The following is a 25,876-nucleotide window of genomic DNA, read 5'->3' as shown; positions in this document are numbered from 1 at the left end:
AGTCTGTGTGCAGTGGAAAACAGCTTTGGTTTTGGAACATTTTGGCTTTTGTTTCATGAAGTTTATTATATGTTAACAGCACTTAAGAACATATTTTCTAAGTATTCTAAATATTTAGAGGTCCTTGTCAGTCGAAATTACTTTCCCCTCTTTGTAATATCCCTGCAGTTTAAGGTTCAAAATGTTAGAATTATATTACTGATAGACTCATTTCTTTCATAGCCTTATTAGATACAAACCAAAACATGCTGCAGGTCTCCATGAAGAACAGTTGATAGCTAAGGTCAGTTAAATACAATCAAGCAATGAATCTGCCCAGGGACTACAGGTGGAAATTAGCACTAGGTTTGTCCCGATCCTATCACGTGATCGGAAATCGGCGCCGATCACGTGACTGTGAACTCGATCCGAACTCGGCCGTTATGGTCCGATCAGGTATCGGATAAATAATATACGTATATAACAAACTGTGCACACAGGACACAACAGTTTTTCTGAGGCGCGGGATTTGCTCAGGCACGTCCACTTATCGCGACTGGGTGCTGGGACTTTTGGGCCGTGCCGTGCTCGGGCGTTGTTACCTGTGGTTCTGTGGCCCGTGTTCACACCTGCGCGGCCGATGGCGTCGTCACAAGGCGGTGTTTTTTTGCATGTTGTGCAACGGAGCTGGCGCTTTTAGCGGGGAGGGTAGGAAAAGCGGCATGAAACGTCTATTGAGCGGTGGCACCGATGTTGTGGCTCATGCTGCGCTGTGGGTTTGTGGATGTGGTGGTGGTGCGGGGGAGTGGGGGTCGCCGGGGGGAGAGGCTGTGGGGTTTCTGTCATCTCGTTTTTATTTGATAAGATTTTGTATTATTTGGATATCATAGACGAGCCTAAATGTTTCAAATGTAATGCACATGCTTCCATATAATATCAAATATACAAACTGTAGACTGTGCAGAGTCTAGTCTCAGGTCTGATCTAATTCTGGTCTGGTTCCTGTTTTGTCCAGTTCATTAAGTTTACTAAGTTACACATTCCAAAACTATACTGTGAAAAGTCAATATTTTCAACAATGATGGTGTATGGTTAGAAAAGTTAATAAAATTAAAGTTTTGGACAGTTGATTTTTCACACTAAGTTCAGCCCAAATACTACACATTGAAATCAATACAATCTGATCCCCACACATCCTGGATCTTATTCTTTGCTCTTAGTTCATTTTATAATGTTTTATAGAAGTATCGGATCGGGACTCTGTATCGGCAAATACTCAAAATCAAAGGACATCCCTAATTAGCACTCATGCTACAACCTGGTACATCTCTCCTGTTAAGGTTAATGTAAAAATTGTGCATTGTCCCTGTCTCATCAAATAAATAAAATAAATAAGCTAAGCGATTAACAGTACCTCAGTCAGAGCTTGGTGAATGAAGGTGGCAGTCGACTGGGATATGCTCCAGGGAGACTTCTCCTCCACCATAAGGGCGTCCAGCGTTGCCTTCTCCAGCACCACGTCAAAGGAGGCGTCAGGGAAAGAGAGCTGGCATATGTCCATCTGCTGCCAGGTCATACCGGGACACTCCTTATACCTGCAGCTCATTGCACTGATGCACACAGACGAGTAATCAATGTTGGTGATGGAATGATATCCTGCCATGTACATGTCTCCACTCATGCTGCTGTTCCCACATCCTACAAATGAGACAAAACAAATCATAAAAGGAGGAATTAGTACAGTAGATCTGTCTATTGACAAAGACATTTAAACACAGATGTCCATCAAGGGACATGATATTCACTTATAATTCAATTCACATACAAGCAAAGGAGCATTAGAGGAGCTGTATTACAGACAACATAATGCCAGGACAAGCATGGGCTGATAAGCACTTACAAGATGTGCTCCCAGAGCCTAGACACTGGAGATGGTAAAGGATCAAGAGGTAGAGGACTGGTGGTGGAGAGGAAGATGAAGCAGGCTTTCACTGTGGAGCTCTAACAGTATTTTTCTATGATTCACTTAATCAAAAGCATTGGAAGTTGTGTGTGATTTTTTTTTTATTGATTAGTCATAATCCATATGTCCCCAAGTATGAGCAAACCATGGTGTGATCAATCCAGCAACAGAATGTGATTAAAGAGGCAGTCTGTGGCTGCCATGGTAATCACGTCTGTGACCACCTCCTGTGCTTTATGAAACATACTCTACACTACAGTGTATGTCCACACTGCAGCTCATTCATAACCATCCAACAGAAACAGAGCCTCAATGAGCCTTGATTGTACATTGATGAGATACACTGAATGGACATTAAAGTAGAGTGTAATGCCAGATGAGAAGTTGAACACTGCTCAAAGAAGGCAGTGACTCATAGAACTAGGAGGAAAGGCCCAGAAAGCATAACATTCAAATGTTTACAAAAATACTGTAATGCTCTCCAGCTTTCAAACCAACACTGCAATAGAGGACTCTGTATTTACCAGAACAGCTGGTTTTCAATAAACTCCACACAAAATGTTCTGCCTCTTTTATTACATTTGTGAATGCCTCTCTGGATTTATAGCAACAAGTTGTATACAAACTGCAATCACATATTTGAGTCATGTGGTTAAGAAAAATTAAAGTGCTCAACCCAAATAAGAAAACACAATTCCCTGAGTGTCAGGCTCCCACCTCTTTCCTACAATAACATACTCTTATGTCCTCAGGCAAGACACTACAACATGACCCTGTATATGAATGTATGATTCAAGGGCCAATCTGCCCCAGAGCAGTTGTTGTCACCCAAGCAGCTCACAATAAGAGCAAAGGAGGGCTGAATGACTGATATCCCAAAATGTGCAACATTCAGCCTAGAGTGCGACACTATACAGTATGTATTGTTTTTGTTCATTCTTGTGTAGCCTTAAACAGCCAATTTAAGTTCTCAAATTGCATGCCAACTTCATCCTCCGGTAGCTTTTCTCTAGCAGACTACACAGACTAATGATGGGCAGAGACAAGTAACATAGTTATATTATTAATGTAATGTTGAACAGAACCCCACAACATGTATGTAATAGTATAAATAGTATGTTTGAGAGGTTAATGCATATTTCCTTGAGTTTGTTTACTTCAGTGACTGGATTCAATCCGTGCCATTTTTGGCATGCATCAAACAGATTGCTAATTTTTATTACCAACACTCCTTATTTAATTGCATTATGTTTAAGCAAATTTCCTGCAGGTCTCACTTCATTCAAAAAATGTGTGACAGAGCATGGTGTCAACTGTAAATTAAAGATGTATTTCCTGCCTTCATAAGCCTGTATATTACATATTGCACAGAGCTTATGTCTTTTAAGTGTAATGCGAGGGGCTGTGATATCCTGCACTGACACCTTTGCTGTTAAAGTGTGGCTGCTGCTTGTTATCACCTTACTGCTTTCACTAATTACCAACTCCCCAAAGCTGGAAACATGTACGTGTGTGGAAGACTCATGCAGTTAGCAGCCTCACACGAAAAACAACACTTGGTTACTATTTTGATATGCTTGTGTGTTTCTGTCTTTTATACAGAAAACCTATGCTAGGTTCACACCGGCTAGGTCTTCATTTGCACCTGCAGACCTATACATAATACACTATAAAAATCAGATAATAAAGAATTAAACTTTACTCACACAGTAGGGAACTCGCCAATGCCTACATACAAACCTAAGCATTATGCAAGCACCCATTACAAGCATAGCCTATTAAATAGGAAAACTTTACAAATATGTTTTAACACATTGCCAAAAGGGATAAGTATCTTGCCCAAGGACATAACAGTATGCACACACTGAGCCCAAGGTAGTGATAGGAGCTAGGATCAAAGAGCCTGCTGCCCTAAGTAAATGTAAGAAATGTGAGCAGACATAGAAATGGAAACTATACTATAATATACCATGCTTTGGTTATATATTATAAATAACAACATGACAATCATTTAATTAAACAAGTGGGTTTTTCATGGCTGTATTGCTCATTTCAGTTCATGGTGGAAGTCAACTCTCCCTTTGCAGTACTGCCCCCGAAATCCCTGGGTGAGCGAGCTTGACATTGTTTCCAAAGGGCTCTCCCCGCTGACACAGCCCCGAAGTGTGTTTGGATTTTCCATGGAGGAATGGAAGGGGTGTCACATGACAGCACATTCCTCGGGGTTGTCACCATAATTTCAGTTGCTAGGCTGTCACCAAGGACACTATTTCTATTTTGACTCTGTGACATCAGCTGGTGGCCCCTGCAACCTCTGACCTTTGCACATGGATATACTCATTGCACACCTGAACTACCTGTATAAAGAATCCCATTTCAAAAAAGAAAGGTTCATTATAGCTAAAGATCTCTGGGGAAAAAAAACAAAAACTAAATTTTAAAGAACAGACAAATGTTCTCACTATTAGCATTTAAATTATCCCTTATCTGGAAGGATACTGCTGTTGCGCCATTTTAGTGACTCAGAGCATTCAGTCACTACCCTGTTGCCATGCCCTAGGACATGACAACAGGGTAGTGCTACAACCAATGCAGGCTGTTGTCACGTCCTAGGGCAAGACACTTTGCCACATTTAATTAATTCATTCATCAATTAATAATTGTATTTATATAGCACCTTTCAAGACACCAAAAGTGCTTTACAGTTCATTATTCATTCAAAACACACTCAGTGGTGGTAAGCTACTATCGTAGCCACAGCTGCCCCAGGGCAGACTGATGAAAGCGAGGCTGCCAATCTGCACCATTGGTCCCTCCAATCAAGAACAAACACTCACACACACACTCCACTTTATTACTAGGCAATGTGGGTGAAGTGCCTTGCTTAAGGACACAACTACATTTTTTGGCACTGGCACCCCACTGTGGCACCTGGAATTCCCAGTGGTCTCCCATCCAAGTACTACCCAGGCCTTTGTTTAGCTTCTGAGATCTGATGAGATCAGGACAAGCTGGTATAGCCATAATTGCCTTTGTATAGGTGTAGTGGGTAAGTGGGTTACTTTAGACACAGCTTTTTTCAAATGTGTTTAATTATCATAACTAAATTAAAAAAAGAAAAAAAAAGCTAAACCTGTGTGAAGTCTAAAGTGTGTTATCAGGCAGCTGAAGCCTCCTCTCGCTGCATCTTAACCAGATAATCTGGTGGAGCGGTGGAGACAGAGCCTAAAGTTAGAGGTGTCATATCACTTCTGCTGCTAACACTGTGTGAAAGTGCATACACGTGTGATGGAAAATCATAGCCCTGTCTTAATAAGCATCATAGGACTCATCCCAAACAAACAGCTTTTATCCATTTGAGACCAATGCCTCAAAGTGTTAGTCTGTTTAGAAGTCGATCCGTTTCATCAAAAGCAGCTGCCAATGCTTAAAAGCTCCTTGTGGAAAGCACCTAAAAGGATGTTTAGGCTCCTTGAGAAACCTGATACTTTTTTTTTTTTTTTTTGGGAAAAGCAACATGTAAGACATTACATTATATGGTATAAAATAATGATTTCACTAGCATCTACTTAAACAATGTTAATGCTTGACAATCTACTGAAAACACTACTTAATGGGGAATGAAACCATTAAGATATTCTGCAATCTAGACCGTTAGCAGCCATGGACAGTATGACCTTTGCGTTATCAAATGCCCTCCCTCACATAAACAGCCCCTCCAGGACTCCTTGTATGGTCAGGACAGGAGGGGCACTGGGTGGGGAACCCCTGCCAGAGCGCAAATATCAGAGCTGCTATCTGTGACCCCAGCTGAGCTCAGCAGTGGAAACTCCATGATGTCACAAGCATGCAGAACATTCACTCACATCCCAGATTGGTTTAGACACATTAAGGAAGTATAAAGGGCCAGGCCTGCTGAAAGATGAGGTCTACATGCAACAACAAACAGCCCCTCAATCCCCCACACTCTGGGCTAACATGAGATAAACCAATGCCACAGTGAGCCTTCTCAAAATTCAGCCGCATCTAATGCAAATGTCAACACTGGGAAGATGTATTATGTGTACTCCACAGTGGGGGTATAAGGGTTATTGCAGCAAAGCATTATGAATCATATATGCAACAATTTAAGTTACAAAAACATTAAGGCTGATAGTGTTTGTGCAATTTTTTTTCAATAGGGATTGAAGTTAACATAATGTATCCTTCTGGCTAGTATAGTGTACTTCAGATCACATTGTCAGATACAGATATCACATTGTGATACATTGTGTTTTTGGAATATATATATGTATGTATTAAGACATGACAGCATATGAGCTCATGATGTCGAATGAAGCCTGACGTTTTTCACGTGACCAGTAAGGGGCACGTGAGTTTAAGGGCACACATCATGACGGTAATAACTTTGGATAGTTTCACACTGGGCCTTGTTTTAACCAATTAGATCTCGCCTCTTGGCTTGCTTTGGATTAATTAAGCAGTGTAATTGCTATGACAGGCGTTCTTTGACTTTAATCACATGCTCACACAAAATAGCATGACTCATGCAAACTGCTTTAAAGTTTCCCTCATTTTTTTTTTTTTTTAAACAAGAATGATTCATAGAGTTTGGAGGAATTGCCAACCTGTACCTGATTTATATATAAACTTATTTATTTATGCTGTTTTCCAAACAGTGGTTTCAGACACTTGAGACAAGTTGCATCAGTGTTGTGACCAGAGGAAAATCTTGTGTTTCCGGCTAGTTGCTCCTCAGGTCCCCTCCTTCCTTCACTCTCAAAGCACTCTTGGTTATGTAACTAGTGTATGAGATAATTAGTGCCTGTATAATTAATCCTGGGCCTGTATCTGTGGCTGCTTGATGGACTTTCGTATGGTGAACATTTGGAAGGACTCCACTGTATGAATGAGCCTCTCCGATGGGCTCCAAGCAGGGGAATTAGGCTAGGAAGAAACAACAGAAAAGCCATGTTTAGCTGACTCTTTATATCAACTCCTCGCATTGTATGTTATGCATATAAAGAAATACAGTGTTACTTTATTGACTGCATACTCCAAAAGACAAAAATGTTCAGCCTTACACATTTAATTATGCATCAGTTAGTTATTAATTTTGTGGATGAATGGTAAGTAGGCCCTTTGTGCTTGTAGCCTGTTTGTGTTTTTGGTCTGTTACTGTTGTTCTCTCAAAATATATAAAAAGCCAGGCAAAAATGAATGGTTTGCCAAGCTGACAGTTATTGATTAAAATATAAATTTAAAAAAATCATCCAATTAGACAAAACAAAATCAATAATTTTTTTTTTTTTAATGCAATAGTATTTTCATGATTTACCATAGGCTGAAGGCCATGACTGTTTGCTTACACAGTTGTGTTAACAGCTGTGCCTGTCAACAGCTTCCCCCTCACACTCCCCTTGAAATTCATTAAAGCAGTGCTGAGTCATTTGCAGAGGTACCAATATTTATTTTTCCATCACGCTGCTGGAGCACAAAATGTGTGCTTCAGAAAGTCTGTGATGTGCAATCTTGGCAGCCCTCGTGAGAACCAGTTTGGATTGAGATTAGCACAAATTACATTAGTTTGTCATCTCTGGACAGTGTTTAAAGGGGTATGGAGAGTCATGGCCAGGATTTCAGAGTTTTATCTGTTGTTAAAAATTCACTGGGGGTTATTCACAATACAGACTGTACATACATGGCATACACAGTAAGTAGGAAATACAGAATGCAATCAAGTTTTATTCCTGTGGTGATTATTTAATCTCTTTGCTGCAAAATTTGTTGCCTCATTAGAGACAACAATTTAAGGGAGGTTTAAGTTGAAGTGAAGTTGAAATTTGTTTTAATAATTTGCTTATTTTAAACTGTACTTGTTTGAGAACTGACAACATAATGCAATAGAGTATCAGTAAGTTAGTTAAATTTGTGCAAGAATGAAAAGTAAGGCATACAAATTATTTTAATAAGATATATGGCCAAGATAGGAGATGGGTGAGAGAAGGTTATGATTCAGAGCAATGAGAGCACATCACAAGACCTTCCGTGTTTAAAGGGACCAGTTCACCTGAAGACACATGGTTCACACTGAGCATTGCATTCGGAAAAAACCTCTAACTCTGTGTGAAACTAAAGACAGCAGTTTATGTAAGAGTATATGATGCACGAGTGAGTGAGAGGTAACTGCCACAGTCTGCAAAGGACTCTCTACAATGACTACCTGCAGGCAGAGTGTGGAGCATGATGCAACACAGTTTTGGGTTTTGATTCTTTTTGCTGTTATGTAAAAAGCAATATGTCTGAACTGAGCTTTCTGTTACATGCCAAAGATTAAGAATGCTGTTTTCCAGTCAAATCTGAAACTGTGGGAAAGCATTCCATGAGGGGATTATACAACTCTGCAAAGCCTAAATGAGAAGGTGGTCCATGAGTATAGACTTGCTTAACCCTCATAACTGTAAAACAAACAAAACAAAAGAAACAAAAAAAACCAACAAGCAGATATTCAGATGCATGTAAGAAAGAAGGTTCAAGTGCTTGTGAATCACAGTAGATGTCTTTAAGAAACACCCTGCAGTGTATCAACATCATATAATGTTCTACAGAATGTAATAATAGAATAATAGATATATAATATATCTAATAGATAAAAGATTTATGCTTTGTAGTTTATGTAACCTCAAAGTTATACTGGACCAACTTTTGAGCGACGTAATGAGGCCAAAACAGTGAGGATGGCCTCACAAATATGTGACAAAATGACATGGCATTTCTGGTAATAATTGCTTAAGAACTGAAAACAAATGTTTCACATCAAAACTAAACAAGGACAGAACCAACAATGTCAATACTAAACGGGGCCAAACATGAACTGGATGAGGGGTAGTACCACAGTACAGAAAACCCCATATTAAGATAGTACTATGTCCATGAAAACATTGATAAGCTGTGAAGTTTGCCAGTAGAAGTTGCTGGTGTACAGAATATGCAAATGTACGCGTAGCCTGACCTTGGGGTGATTATGCCGTATGGATCAGGTTTTACAGATGAGTGCAGGCACAGCGGGCTTAATGGCTGACCAAGCATATCGATCAGTATGGGAGGAAATAGCATGTCTTTGCGCAGTGTCACTGTGTCACCAGCGTCTGATGAGAGGTGAGTTACTCCTCTGCCTGACGCTCCCTCGGACACAAAAATAACCATCTATAACTGTCCGGCTGCGGTCATCCTGTTCATGACCCCAGCAAAAGTATAGGTGTGATGTATCGAAGAAAGGTTCATAGAAGTCATTGATACTGTATGATGAAAATATGAAGTAGACCGTGATAGACATGCTGTAGATTTTACAGTATAAATTCTGTATGTGTGTATACTAAAATACAGAATTATCCATTACATTTTATTTTTATTATATTTTTAGATTGCTGTTAAAATCATGTTTCAGATGCAGCGATTACATGCGCACTCAAAAAATTATTTTCTGATTTTCTGATTAATAAGACCATTAAAATCACATATGAAATCAGATTTTGAAGTTTACATGCCATTTAAATGATCCTACAGGTCCAGAAATTTTATAATAATTAGATTTTTATGGAATACATAGAATTTATTAATCAGGTAGAAGAGCATTAGAAATTGTATGTGTTTTGGCACCAGTTTTACGTCATCATTACATCTTCTGCATGTTACAATTTAATACACCACTATAAATCACTTATTTACTTGACTTTAGTCATTGTCAAAACAATAGCTTAGTTTTAGATTAAAGATGTAAAAAATCCACTATCCACTCTGGTTTAACAGTGCACCATTTCTTGTGGGCCACTAGTGAGCAGCTGGTAGCAGTGAAGTTGCTAAATGAGGAATGAGTCACAGTCAGTCTGCTCCTAAAAGTCCTAACCCTGCTGCTCTCAACTGACTGTGAGAGACACTGATTCATTCAGAAACTCAGATCATGACCATTTCAGGGCTCACATGATGCAATAATAAAATCCATGAATATTGTTTAAAGAGGTCAAATGCATAGACTTCATTCAAGCCTTTTCCATGATGGAACAATAAAATCCAAGAATATTGAGGTAAAAGAGGTAAAATACATAGACCATTTAGTGTTTACCGCATAACCAAAACTCTGTTACTAGGGCTGCATGATTTAAAAAAAAAAAAAAAAAAAGTCTTGCAATTATATTCGCTATAATAAAAAGCAGGATTCAGTTCAGAGTGCTCATTGTAAATAACTTCAGGATCAGTAATATTTCAGAGAAGACTGAATAAAACTAAAGGTATATCAAGATATTTTTTTAAAAACACATTTTTCATATGTTGTTTTTTTACAGATTGCATTATCTAAATAATTGCTAATCTGTTGGTTAGTGATGTTTGAACGCACTCTGAGTTCTCCATTCATAAATCCTAAAGAGAAGAATGAGGAGGAAGAGGAGGAAAAGGAGGAAAAGAAGGAAAAGGAGGAAGAAAAGGAAGAAGAAGAGGCTACAAGAAGAATTCCATCTGTTTAAATGGGTGTCTCCGATCCTGAGCTCATCCTCCCTGCCCCAAACACGTCTAATTTCTACCTTGGATGTCTGTGACCTTTTTGCCAGCAGCTAAAGAAAAACAGACAAGGGAGCTAGCTGTGATGTCACTCTCATAGGAAGTCCATATATGATCATACAAAGAGCTAATAGTAAAAGGTGTAGAGTAGAGCGACAGCTGCAAAGTTACGAAAACCTGTAGAGTGAGAATGGGAGAGAACCATCAATGCAAGATGATGCAAGTACATGAACGTTTACTTGTGTTGTAAAAAGGAATGTTGAGCGATGGAAAAAACTATAGGGACAGAGAAGGAGTAGAAAGAGATAGGCGCAGTGCTTTAAATGTATTCAGAGTCTTTCTTTTGCTGCCACTGTGAGGCGTTTGCTGCATCTTTGACTCTAACTGCATACTCAATGACACCAAGAACCACAGTCTTATTTTCTCTGCTTCTAAATAGTATCAGGTTATAAGACAAATAAGGCAGGTCCTAAATATAATGCCATCATCATCATATTCTCTCACCCTGGTCTATGCATGCACAAAAACTGGCTACATACCAAACTGTAATGATTATTCAAAACTAGAGCCCGACCGATATATCGGTTGGCCGATATTATCGGCTGATATGGGCAACTTTAGGCATATCGGCTATCGGCCGATATGCTTGCTGATAGGGGCCGATATTTCACGTGGGCATGTTATACCTCGTTATAAAGCTTAGACTCTCTACATTCTGTTCATTTAATCCAATTTACAGACAGATAAATGTCCTAATATGTGGCTCCACATCAGTATTTATCTACGGAGTCATTTGTCTGTGTGTGTCAGTACTGTCCCTGAACACACCACAGAGTCACGTCACTCACGTGTGTTTGTTTACACTCGCAGACACAGATCCAAACACTGAGATTACATTCTTTTTACGGACAATCGGTTTGAGTCTGGATTAAAAGGACATTTATTAGTGCAGATTTGTGATGTGAGAGGAGCCTGTATGAGCGGTGAGTGTTGGAAATATGTCGACTCTGAAGCTAGTTTTTGTCATTTGTTATGGGTTAGCTGCTGTAGCTCCCGCACATAAACAGACTGTTTTCTATTGGTCTGTTCTAAATTGGCTACATTGGCCGTATATTTGCTACTGAACCTGCATTGATATGTAAATGAGCTGTGAACAGACGTGTGAATTATGACATTTGCATATAATTAATTACCGCGGCGCGCACGTATTTACGGCTAAAGGCTAATAGCGCTACTTTCTTTACTAGTTATGGGTCCGTCGCGAACGAAATGACTCTTAGAACCGGCTCTTTGAAGGGAACGACGGGAACCTGATCCTTATTGGGAGCCGTGTTTTCTCTTTCTCTCACTTTTTTTCTCTTCACGCCGCGTGATTCGTGGTTTGACAGCGGCAGCGGCTAAAAACGAAACTTTGAGAAATTTGCGTGTACGTAGGATAAAAAAAATTATAATAAAAAAACCAAGCATATTTGACTGTAGTTTAGCATAAAATAAATAAGTCCCGGTTTAGTCCTTTTTCAGTCCTGGTTTAGACCTGGTTCAGTCCTGATTCAGTCCTGCTTGCAACAAAACAATCTGAAGAGCCACTTGGGAGCCAAAAGAACCAGCAGCTTTTAGTGAGCCGAGCCAAAAGAGCCGGTTCTCTAAAAAGAACTGGAATACCATCACTAGTGTAGTCTAGTAGGCAGAATAACAATAAATGTTGCCTAAATAAACCCAATTTAAAATCCACCAGAGCCAAACCTAAGTTTTTTAAACAATTCAACATTTACAGTGAATTTTTACATCACTTAATATATCGGCGATTATATCGGCTATCGGCAGCGCCAACTCCCATTATATCGGTTTCATATCGGCCACAGCAAAATCCATATCGGTCGGGCTCTATTCAAAACCATAGGGAAGAAACTGTAAAATGTAAAGAGATGTTTTTTTTACATTCACCTACACCAAATAGGCCTGGCACTATAACTACTATATCTACTTATTGTTCAATAAATAATAGATGGAACTGTTTCTGAGGTTCAGTATTTATCTTAGTACTGAGGAACATTTTTTGCAGATAATTCTGCTTTAGAGTTATCTTCTATATAGTTTCATTTATCATCTATATTGTCTTCAGCAATATATCTCACTTCAAAATGTGTTATCGCAACAGATCTAATACCAAATTACAGCATCTTTTATGAAGGATAACATAGCATATTTTCTCCTGTAAAATATTCACTATGTTAATTATTATATCTACCAACTGAATGTCACTGATCACAAAAGTGCTTATTTGTATAGAGATGATGTCACCCCATCAGTTCTAAGGGATGGTTAAGAGTCCTCATTTCCCAGACTACACTGCTGCGTAATAATGACCAGAAAACAGAGCTTGGTGTGGGTTACCAAGGCCGAGCTACTGTTACGCTGACAGCAGGGAGTGTGTTCCTGATTTAAAAAAGTATGTGCTAAACAGACAGAATTAAGAAGAGGAGACAACTATTTGAAATTTTAGGGTCAAGTTGCCTTTGGGACTTAGATCCATATTTGGATGCAGGACTGGCATAGCAAATTATCACAGGGGGTGGGATAAGTGGAATTCATAGCAAATTAACTCTTTGCTCTCATTCTCAAGCAATTAATACTTAGGTCTTACTCAAAGACCATTTTTTCATGTCAAAGTGTAACCAGTTGGGCTGTGCATAAAAATTTTAATATTGTTATACTATATTAGATGATACAGTATCGTTATCGTTGGCTGCTTTATTAATATTTCATATTTTAGAGTATTTTTTGGTGTCTTTTAGCATTTTTATTTTTTTTTTTGTGACAACACCAGAATTTTTTTGCTTATTTAGCGTAAGAAAATAGATATATTTAATATTAACTTAAAGCACAAACAGCGGTTTAACAAAGAAATATAACAAAGAAAAACTGTTGCTAAAATATATTTGGTTCTAAAAAAAAATTATAATATTGTATTATGAGCCATGTTTCACGTATTGTATTGAACTGTGAGGGACCCTGTGATTCTCAGCCCTGGTAACCAGGACAAAATACTCTCCTATAAGCTGCTTTAAGTATTCATAGTTGTACAACTGGAGCACCAAATCAGCTGGGGACCTTCCAAACTTCAGTCCTTTCCCTCACTGCCACTGAGCCCTTGCTGGGAAAAGCATTACGAACAGATTAAACCCTCAAAATCAGCCAGGGAGGGTGCAGAGCTAGAACTGGGACAGAAAGGGAATTTAAAGGGCTAGCTTGGTCAAAGTCTGCAGACAAAAAAGGAGTTACATCACCAAGTCAGGGGGGCACAGTGTAATCATGACACAGATGAAAGGGGAGGGGCATCCACATGGGGCGGGGCCAGTCTGATTCTGTCTGTGACCGAGGATGAAGCAGCATGGGCTAAAAACAACGGTATAGAGTATATACAAACAAACCAAACAAAGTCAAATCTGAGAAATCTGTCAGACAGAACTCTGAAGGGCCGTTCAAGACATTATTCATTCTGGCCCTCTCACATATATATGTCACTCTCACATACGTACATTTTTTACACTTGCATACATACCACTCCTCTCACATATATACATTCTCCTTTCACATGCACATGTTCTGAATAAAAAGATGAAATATACAGGTATATGTAATATATAGTATGTGAGATGTGTATGTGTATGTGTATATATATATATATATATATACACATGCATATACATACAAGAGTAAAAATACATGTATATGAGAGGAGAATGTATGTATGTGAGAGGGCCAGAATGAATAATGTCTTGAATGGCCCCTCATACAAAACCACATACGGATCATGTTGCCATGGTATTATTTCAATCTCATAAATATAGTAATAATGATAGACCTGGAGTATGGTCAGGTCATGTATGGTCATGTTTAAGTATTTTTAATATTTATAATAAAATCACAACATTTCCATCCACTACCAACCTTTTGAAAACCTTTACATCATATTTTAACATTGTTGTCAATTATTCTATCTATCCAATGTCTACTATCTCAATGAAAACATTGTGAAAATACATTTCTGTGGAATTAATCAACAAGAGAGCTAGCATTAAAACTATTAAAATTGTAGGCACCAGTCAATAATATATTAATAATAATGAATGATATCTTGCCCACTAAAGTAAAAACTTTCAAATTAAACCTTCAATTATAGATGAAACTGATGTTTAGTGGAATGAGACAAGCATTGCTCAGAACACCATGACAACATCAGGTTTTCTTGTAAAAGCAGCGGAGCCTCTTCCTCCCCTCCTCCATCTCTCCCTTCGCCTACATACTCCCATCTCTGATTTGTATTATGTAACCTGCGACTCCAAGAAGGAGCAAGATGAGCAGGATGTCAGGTTAGGAAGATAAGATATAAAAGCAAGAAATCCAGCCTAGGAATTGAACCAGCACAGTGGACAGAGGTGATGGAAAGAAAAAGAGCAAGGATAAGTCTCTGGCAAAAACTACAGCAATGACTGAGAAGTAAAAGAGGGCATATAAATAAACAGAAATGTGGCACATGCACTTCAAGGGCTTCATCAAATAGTCAAGAAAGGGGGCAAACATCTACTTCATAAGCAGCATATAGTGACAGGAACCCATGTGTCATCCAAGCATAATGCACGGCAGTACAATGGGCCAAATAGCACTGAGGATGTGTTGAAAGGCAACATGAGTGTGGTTCACCTGCTAGTAGTTTTTGTTTGGGCTAATGGGAAAGAGGACCAGTGACTTTTAGTGCAGGGACTATTGTTGCTTCTTGGTCTCGATCAAGTCTCTGGTTCGTTTGCATTCACAAATCAAACAATTCATTCCAAAGTTTTATTCCAACAGACTGAGAACCACCTAGCCAAGCCTAGCCAAGAGCTAGGCTATCCAAGGAAACTGTACCATCAAAGAAACTGTACCATCAAACATAAATGGAGAATTATTTTACATCAAATCCATTGGAAACCATAATAGTGATCTAAAAAAAGCATTGACTAACAGAGAGAAGTCTATTGGCTTCTTATTCGAAACTAAAGAAGTGATTTTCTGCAAGCCCTGCTTCTAATGACATGATGCCATAGCCATAGTTAAATTTTTTTTCAGCGATTTACAATTACAGAATAGGCGTTAATAGGGGGTAGACAAAAAGTCAATGGGTGTCAATAGGGGGTAGACAAAAAGTGAAACAATACAGGATTACTCAGACTAGCAAAAATACAACCCAGAATAACCTCATGATTAGAGCCCGACCTATATATTGGTTGGCTGATATTATCAGCCGATATGAGCACCTGGAAACATGGGCCGATATTTCATGTGGGCATGTTATACCTCGTTATAAAGCTTAGACTCTCTATATTATGTTCATTTAATCCAATTTACAGACAGATAAATATTTTAATATGTGGCTCCGCATCAGTATTTATCTGCGTAGTCATTTGTCTCTGCCCGTGGCCGTACCGTCCCTGAACACACCACCAGAGTCACGTCACTCACATGCTCTTGTTTACACCCGCAGCCTTTTTGCTGACAATCGGTTTGAGACCAGATTAAAAGGACATTTATTAGTGCACACTTGTGATGTGAGGAGGAGCCTGTGTGAGCAGTGAGTGTTGGAAATATGTCGACTTTATCTATTTGTTATTGGTTAGCAATTAGCTGCTGTAGCTCTCACACATAAACAGTTTTCTCTTCTATTGGCCTATTGTAAAGTGACTATATTGGCCATATATGTTACTGGACCAGCGTTGATATGTAAATGAGCTGTGAATAGAGGTGTGAATGATGATATTAACGAAACTTTCAGAAAATATGCGTGTGCGTCGAATAGAAAAATCTTGAATATTTGGCTGTAGTTCAGCATAAAATAAATAAACCAGGACTAATCTTAGGCTCGAGAGAGGGAGAGAGATAGAGACCGAGTCCCGACGCTCAGTCCTCGTTCAGTTCTGGTTTAGTCCTGTTTTACACATGGTTTAGATCTGTTTTTGTCCTGTTTTAGTCCTTTTTCAGTCCTTGTTCATTTCTGGTTTAATCCTGCTTGCAACAAAACAATCTGAAGAGCCACTTGGGAGCCGAAAGAGCCACCGCTTTTGGTGAGCCGAGCCAAAAGAGCCGGTTCTCTAAAAAGAACTGGAATACTCATCACTAGTAGCTAGAATGTGACGCAAAAATGCCATTAGGCCAATCTACTGTATGTAAATATGATGAAAAGAGTCAGAATAACAATAAATGTTGCCAAACAAACCCAATTTAAAATCCACCAGAGCCAAACCTAAGTTTTTTAAACAATTCAAGATTTACAGTGAATTTTTACATCACTAAATATATCGGTGATTATATCGGCTATTGGCAACTCCAACTCCCATTTTATCAGTATCGTATCGGCCACAACTAATCCATAGCGGTTGGGCCCTACTCATGATGCTGAAGAAACTGGCTTCCTTTAATTTGTATGTCTAATATAACGTACTAAAAAAATTGAGTCTGGACATGCTCTAGTCTACACAAATAGTGTGTGTGTGTGTGTGTATACACGCACACACAAAGGGCTGGACCGGCCGGACCAGTCGTGCGCTCTGAGCTGATCTTATTTCTTTAGTTCAGTGCTGCAGGGGGAGTCACTGATTTACCCAGATACCATTGGAAGAAAAAATGTGATTGGTCCATTTCCATTCCATTATATTAACCCTTTGTTTCCCAAGAAATATCAGTCCAAGTTTATAACAATGATCTAGAAATTATTACTAGTGTAGTGTTTATTACTCACTGCATAAATAATATTGAAAAAATATATTAATAGTACAAAAGTCCATTCAATATTTTTTCTTGAGCCTTCACTGAATACCTTGAAGGCTCTGAGGGTTCCCCTGTGAAAGAAATGCTGTTTGCACAACAGATGTATGGTTCTTTCATTTACATTTCCAATAAAAGTGTGCTGTACACTACTTTTTAATTTGTTAATTAATCGCGATTAATCACTCAAACTCATGTGATTAATGCAATCTTTTTTTTTTTTTTTTTTTGCCCAGCCCTGTAAAGTGGTAGCCATGGCAAGAAAAACTGTCTGCAATGTTTTCTTTCACTGTACATAGCTAAGATGGTGCATTATACTCATGTCATGTCTTTTTGAGACTTGATGCCTAAAGTAAAATGCCATGGCCCAACAAAGCATGGCACACCATCTGGCTCCTATATTCCCTGTGCAGGCTAATATAGGCCATGCATACACATTCTCTTTATGCTCTAATGGCACTGTTAGAACCACAGGATAATGCCTCAGTCAAACGTGACATCTAAAAATACATACATAATAATGAAGAGTAAAAAAAATAATTCTTTATCTTTACATTAAGTTAAGCAGGCGGTGAAATAGCATATACATGTGTTTATGCTTGACATGGAGTTCAGAAATTATGGAAAAGCATCTTGTCATCTTGGTAAAAATCTTTCAAAAAGAACACTTATAGCTTGCAATTCTGCCTTGACATCAAAAGGTTGTTACACAATATCAGACTGATGAGGTTTTTCAATTAAAAACCTAGTTGAGTGAATGAAAAATGTTTTTATAATTAAAGGAAAAGAGTGGAGAGGCATGGTGCTGATTGTGTGTTACGGCAACAAGTTTGTCAGGAGGAGTCATTTTGATCTGAAATAGTATTACAAATTGTGCAGCTTTATTGTGCAAATAATGGAAAACAAAATATTTTGATTGATATTTTAAAGTGGACTAGCCTACTTTATAGGGTTATGCAATTTATAAAATGTGTAACACAAATGTGTAATCTCAATCTCTGTAATCTCTGTAAAGATAAAGATACCATATGTATTTAGATTCTCTGACCAGCCCCTGTTGTATTCTCACATACCACCATTAGATGCCATCTATGCCACTGCTGCCTGATAGTGCGCCAGCTTTGGTCTGACAGAAGAAGACTAGAGAGTACAGGTGAGTCTGAACAAAGGCCATAGGAAGGGTGAGGTAACTTTGCAATTCAGAAGAATCCATCTTGAGAGACTCCTGCTGTAAAGTTAAGTCACGTTGTTCTGTGTTTTCCAATCAGTTTCAGCGAGCGTCATCTCAAACTGATTCAACTCAGAGTACTACACATATCAATCTGGCGGGAGAGGGAAACAGGTTTCACATCTGCTATTTACTGGTGAAAAAAAAAAATTTATAAACTTGTAGATGGTAGATTAAAGAAAAATACAATTGCAGTCTAAATCACTTCTAACCAAAAACTAAATCTTAACAGAAAATTGTACCATAGAAAGACTCTGTAAAGAAGAACTTGAAACTGAGCAATTAAAAAAAAGATCTAATTTCTGGATCTATCTGTATCCTGTGTGTTTATTAGAAGGCAGAGAGGAGACAGAGTTGAGGTGTGGTCTGTATTCAGTATGCAGCAGAGGCCTTGTGTGGGACAGACTGGACATTTAGACGTCTGAAGGTGTGGGTCTATTGGTCTGTGCCGACAGCATTATGTAATCACACAGGCACCACCTCGTCTAGAGACAAACAGCTGAACAACTCACTGGTCACAAAATATGGGGGACTTAGTCAGAGTATTGTTTCTAAAAGAGAGATGGTGTGAGATGTGAATACAGAAGAAAGCTATTTTGCCACGATACCATGGATGACTTGGGGAAATCCTAATCTTTAGAATGTGTTTCTTATTAATTTGGAAAATCTAATTCAGCTCCTCTAATAGGGCCATAGAGAATGGCTATATGATACACATGGTGTCAGTATTTAGTCACCAGAGAGTTAATTTGAATACGATGAATAAACAAGATTAAAGCACAAGTTTGTCATGAATAACATAATATAGCACCATGGTCTGGAGCAGATTATGATTTCAGGTGTTGCCATAAAAATCTACACTGATAAAGTTTCCTAGTACTGCTAAACCATCACAGGGTTACCCCCCAAAGTTACTTACCTGGCCAGCCAGAACCACATGCTTTGAAAAAACCTTAAAAAGAGGAGTGCATCTGGAGCCGTAACCTGTCTCCCTGATTTCAGAGGGCGTTATTGACTGGCAGATTAACCAATCAGAGAGACACATGCTCCTTTTGCGTCAAAAACAAACATGGCGGCTTACACATAAAAAGGAGAAAATTCTACAATAACAAAGGACTGAGAAACAGTGCGGATTTTTACAGACTCAACAATCAATCAATCAATCAACAACTTTATTAATCCCAAAGGGCAATTCAGTTCAAACAATCAAAGCAACAAACTATTACTTATTTCAGGGAAAAAAGTTAGATATTTTGTTCTGAATGTTATGAGAATTTTCGATAGGAGATGGCTTCTGGATCTGGATCAAAACCAGTCTACACATGGGGAGTAAAATGGGCTCAGACAACCCACGCACAAGATCTAAACCATAGCGAATGTAAATATAAAAACCTGTCTCACTGAATCTACAGAGCGAATGAGCCCGCTCCTGCCCATGCATCTGATTGAGGTGTATTAGTCTGCATTAGCACTGCAGCCTGACAGCCACAGCAGTGCGTCACTGCAGAGGACTCTGTGGTTCAGGACAATGGTGACGCACACTCTGCCATTAGCTGCTTACAGGGTTTTCCCTCTTATGAACTACAAGATGATACACAGGAAGTCCACCCACTGTGATCACTACAGAAATGATGCCGTACGTGAGCTGTAAGCAGATTTTTCACACATCTGTGGATTAAGGCTAATGTGGGGCTACAGTGGTGGCTCAATACTTCACCTGGGGTAAACTGTTCAATATCTTGTTGTTAGAAACACTATGTCCAGACATGACTACAAGCTTTCAGCACTTGTTAAGGAAATCACTCTTCACAGTGGTTGTTAAAGAGGAAACTCTGTGCTTAAAAGTCTCATCTACATTTCCTCAATCAATCATTCTAATGGCCAGCTTTTGTTATGCTCTCAGTGAGTGACAGGTAGATTTATCCTATCACTGTGAAAAGTGACCTGTCAGAAGTGTCAGCAATATCAACTACACAAGTGTACAAGATTAACATAAACCAGTAAGTTCATAAGATGGATCATACAATAATAAAGCGAGTTTTCTGAATAACACTTGAGGTCGTGAGAGATGATTTGGCATCTGCACCTGGCACACCTGCTCTTACTCACTTTGGTCTCTGTCCACAGAGGTGAGAGAGGAGAGAGCGAGAGAGAGAGAGATGAGAGAGGGAAAAGGAGAGCAGAGAAGCCAGGCTAATGAGATGTACAAGTGTAGTGCAAACAAAGGAGGTTTAGTGAATGTCAATCACCGATATCTGCCCACCTCTCACAGACATGCACATTAAAAGACAAGTAAAAGTACATTAGTAAAAGGGCATCTGAAATGATACAAAACCCTACACCCCTACGCCGCAATACACTGAGATCATGGCACAAAAAGCTAATCTGATATGCTCCTTTGCAGATGTTCCAATTCATAAATTCTTGGCATTCATATTGTACCAAGACCGCATGCTTTACAAATGCCTTATAAGATGTGTGGGTCTGGAACTGCCTCCCAATTTCCAAAGGGGGATGACTGACAGGCAGATAAACACATAGTCCAAACAACAAACATAGTAGTTAAAAGACAAAGGAAAGACAAAAATAACCCAGAAGACAGAGAAATTGATTTTTTGAATTTGATGTAAATAAATTATATATTTTGTTCTGAATGATACAAGGACATGTAACGGGGGATAATGCACTGGATTAATATTGTACCTTTCAAGATGCCACTTAATTCATTCACTGCAAGCATTTGAACAGAAATTGGGATTAAATTGCCAAGTATTTACAGGACAAATACAGGTAAACTATATAACAGCACATAAATAAATTAAAAAAAAAATATATATATATATATATATGGCCAAAGGAGGAGATACAGACCACAGATGTTAAGACACGAAAGCTCCTGACCATGCATGGAGGGTTCCATCCCAAATCCAGCACCCTGAGACTGTACGCAGGCCGGAAGGAAGGGGGCCGAGGACTAGTGAGTGTGGGAACCACTGTCCAGGATGAAACATCCAAGCTCCTTGAGTACATCAAGGACAATGCCCCGGCAGATGAGGTGCTCAGAGAATGTCTCAGACAGTGGGGTCCAGAGGAAGAGGTGCTGGAGGGACCATCATGGCAGGACAAACCCCTACATGGGGCGTACCACCGGAAACATAACTGAAGTGGCTGATATCAAGAAATCCTACCAATGGCTTGAGAGGGCTGGTCTGAAGGACAGCACAGAGGCACTGATCCTGGCTGCTCAGGAGCAGGCCCTGGGCACTCGAGCAATAGAGGCCCAGATCTACCACACCAGACAAGACCCACGGTGTAGACTGTGCAAAGAGGCTCCTGAGACAGTCCAGCACATAACTGCAGGGTGTAAGATGCTGGCAGGGAAAGCATACATGGAGCGACATAACCAAGTGGCGGGCATAGTGTACAGAAACATCTGTGCAGAGTACGGGCTGGAGACCCCAGGATCAAGGTGGGAAACACCTCCAAAGGTTGTGGAGAATGACCGAGCCAAGATCCTATGGGACTTCCAGATACAGACTGACAGAATGGTGATGGCGAACCAACCAGACATAGTGGTGGTGGATAAGAAACAGAGCAGAGCCGTGGTGGAAATACCAGGGGCTCAAGGAAGAGCTGGAGAGAGCCTGGAAAGTAAAGGCATCAGTGGTGCCTGTGGTGATCGGAGCACTCGGGGCTGTAACCCCCAAACTGGAAGAGTGGCTACAACAGATACCGGGAAAAACAATGGACATCTCAGTCCAGAAAAGTGCAGTACTGGGAACAGCAAAGATACTGCGCAGAACTCTCAAGCTCCCAGGCCTCTGGTAGAGGACCCGAGCTGAATGAGGGTGAGAGAGACCTACCACCGTGGAAGGTGAGAAACACTTTTTTTTTTTTTATATATATATATATATATACACATATATATATATATATATATATATATATATATATATATATATACATATACATACATACATACATACTATATACATATATATATATACATATATATATATATATACATATATATATATACATATATATACACACATATATATATATATATACATATATATATATATATACACATATATATATATACATATATATATACATATATATATATATATATATATATTATTATTAAAATTAAGAATCCTTTAACTGTGTAACATATGATTTCATAATTTGCAGTGCGTTTCCATTGCTTCAGTACCATACTTTTCTAGCTTGCCTCCAACCCCATCATCACATCATACTCTGACCCACTCAAGGCCTTAGAAGACTTTTTATTCCCTCAGTAGCACTTGTACAAAGAAAGAGTAATTGTATGCCTCTTGTGTTTAATCAGATCAAGTAGTCAGTTGTAGTCACTGGCATACGGTATAATTTGTTGAAGTAGTGAATAGCAGGCACACGGCGACTCCCCTTGAAGCACTCTGTTATTACGGTGAGTCAGCACAGTGTGTGGTCACCTCCACCCGCACCAGTTTCAGGGAGAAGGCCATTCACAGAAACAGCCCCCCCTCACATTTACAAAGATCAGAAGAATACCATGTTTGTAAGACTTGCAATCAATACTATAGATAATACTTAAAACTGTTATTGTACAAGCATGTTTAAATCCCAAATCAAAAATAAGCAAATAATCTACATTCATTCATACAGTTTTGATGGATCTACAATTAGTGCTGTAGGTTATGAAGGAAGTTCTTGGTCGACTGGAGACACTGTAAAAATTATAAGTCATCTAATTACAACAAATTAGTTCGACTAATGAATCAACTAAATAAGTAAGAGACTATAGTGTAATAGGGATGTTTTGAGAATGAAATGGTAAAATGGTAAATGAAATGGTAAAAAGCATAGGGATAATTCTTAGCTCAAAACTGCTTGACTACTTTATTTAATATTAATATTTATTTGACAATAAGACTAACAAAGGGTCTGAACAATATCAGAAAAAATATCCACAATGAATATGAACAACCAAAATACTTTTAGTTATATTTAGTAATTTATTGTTGGTTATTCTAGTCACCAATATTGATCAAATTAAACAAAATGGGTGTGAAGCAAAGACCATTTGACTGTCCAAGAACAAAGAAAGCCCTTTTGTAACACCACAGTTCCAGTGACACACACAGGCGCAGAGGCTGTGCTGTTTATCGGGCCAGTACCATCGATCTCTCGGGCGTGGTTGCCCGGGTAACCTGTTAGTATTCAACGCACGAAGCACTAGCTTACAGAGGACACTGAGTGAGCTGGGCAGTGGTGATTCCCATTGGCTCACAGGCAAGGCAGCTCCACCAGGCCTCCTCCATGGCATCCTCCTACCTGATCAGCATTCATACCAGTCACACACCAATCTCATACGAGTCCTATTTCAAATTCTGATCAAATCGTCCCCCCACAACCCCTCCCTCTCTGTCGTGTGCATTCATTCACCAAGCCTCTCCCCCTTTTTCTCTTGGTTGCAGTGTTTCATTGAGGTTCTTGCATTTTCCATTCACATTCTGTAGCTCTGCGGCTCATTCATAAAGAAGACCGCCTCTTACAGCAGCAAAAAAGAGGAGGGTATAGTTGGAGGGAGGGTTGCCCCCACTGGCTTACTCACTGCACCATAGTTAGGAATCCCAGAGAAATAAGAAAAAAAACAAAACACCAATAATCAATAGGCACAGACAAGAAACAGTATGTACAAAGCATGTATCAAATAGTGTTGCAATGAATGAAGATGTTGATGTTGATGTCCGTCTCTGTTGCTACATTTTGTACTTTCTCCTTCAGTCTGTTTTTCATTCATACTAGTCCAGACTCCATTCATACAGTAGATGCTCTTCTGCTGCAATCTGACGCAACATGGAGGTGCAGTGAGTTTGGTAATTATATTCAGTATGAAACAAATGCTTTTGTTTTTATACCTAATATTTAGGCCTGTCATGATAATTTATATCAATTTATTAAATATATGTATATGTTAATAATAGTAGTAACAGATTTTGGGGTCAATTTTTATCAGGGGTACTTTTTCTTTGTACAGTTGGGGAGCTTTTTGGTATATTTCTGTACAGTGATAAAATATGAGCTGTAGAGGGTAAATAAATAACTTTTTTGACTCATTATAGATGCAAACTAACTACTAAAGTGTCTCATTATGCCCTTTATTTATTGCAGCTCATGGTTTTAGAATAGTTTTTGGGGTTAATCCTGCTTTATGCTTATTGTATCAGTGGCATAAATTATTTTCAATATTATCATTTATTGTCTACATTTACTTCCCACTTCAAAATTTCATATTGTGACAGGCCTAGTAATATCCAGTAAGACATTCTTGTATGATGAATTTAGGCCAGGAGCCATTTAACAAAAATAGCCCAGTTTCTTCCTCCAATGTCTGAATCCTGATCCAAAACACATGTTATTTTGATCTATATTGCATATAACTTCTTATATATTTAATAATGCATTCCTTCAACACCTCGAAACAATCTCTACAAATCCAGTGACAGGCTGATACAAGTCTATCTGATCACATGACCCAGCTCCATCCAGTCTGCCACAGGAAGTAGAACAGTCAATAAGAGGAAAGGCAGGCGTGAAGTGTCCAAGCCTGGTGACAGATCTGTTTTATTCCCCAGCACTCTATCTCACAGCCTCACAGGTGCAAAATACAAGACAAGCATGATCCTGTTCGGGTGGTCTCCAAAGTACTGTCAAATGTGAGGCATAGACAGGAGAGGGTAGACAAAGAGATAACAGGAAGTCATGGGAAAACTGGCCACATGAGGTAAGGAACACAATATAGAATCAGGGAGAGCTCTGAAGGATAAAGACTGTGAACACCAAACTAGATACAAAGCATGTGCAGATACCACCTGTCTATGTGTGTGTGCGTGTGTGTGTGTATGCGTGTGCATGTGTGTGCGTGTGCGCGCGCGTGTGTGTGTGTGTGTGTCATACGTTATTGGAACAAATAAGGCTGTACAATTTGGCAGAAAAAAATATTTTTTTACTCATATCAATTGATCACAATTTTCAATTATTTATTTTAAACACATGAAAATCGCTCAATGTCCTAGTCAAGAACTTTACAATATAATGTAAGCCAAGAGGTGATAAAACAGCCCTGTGCTGTAATGTGCCTAATACAACTCATGTCATTGTAATTATGGTACTGACTGCACACAGACATAGAGCAGCTGTGCAACAGATAGGCTTTGTCACCATTCTTTGACAAATAATCACCTTCTTTCATCACACACATTTCAGTGATGTAAGGTCAAAGTAGGATAAACTCAAAGCTTGTCTCTAATGCTTAAGCATCAAATCACTGACAATGGGCT

The 25,876-nt window shown here is 39.0% G+C and overlaps 1 protein-coding gene across 2 annotated transcripts in view; it reads right to left on the bottom strand.

Moving 5' to 3' along the window:
- The window catches only part of ece2a (endothelin converting enzyme 2a), a 65,829-nt gene that overhangs the window by 34,909 nt on the left and 5,044 nt on the right, over nt 1–25,876 (bottom strand). For both annotated transcript variants that reach the window (XM_055152180.1, XM_055152181.1), the window contains exon 3: nt 1,394–1,677. In XM_055152180.1, coding sequence (XP_055008155.1) covers nt 1,394–1,677 — 284 coding nt within the window. The remainder of the gene's footprint in view (nt 1–1,393; nt 1,678–25,876) is intronic.

Source organism: Boleophthalmus pectinirostris, unplaced genomic scaffold (genome assembly GCF_026225935.1).
Source record: "Boleophthalmus pectinirostris isolate CB_2022bp ecotype Guang Dong unplaced genomic scaffold, ASM2622593v1 HiC_scaffold_16, whole genome shotgun sequence".
In the NCBI taxonomy this organism is placed as follows: Eukaryota; Metazoa; Chordata; class Actinopteri; order Gobiiformes; family Gobiidae; genus Boleophthalmus; species Boleophthalmus pectinirostris.
The sequence above is the reverse complement of the archived record's forward strand: the minus strand, read 5'-3'. Positions and strand labels throughout refer to the sequence as shown.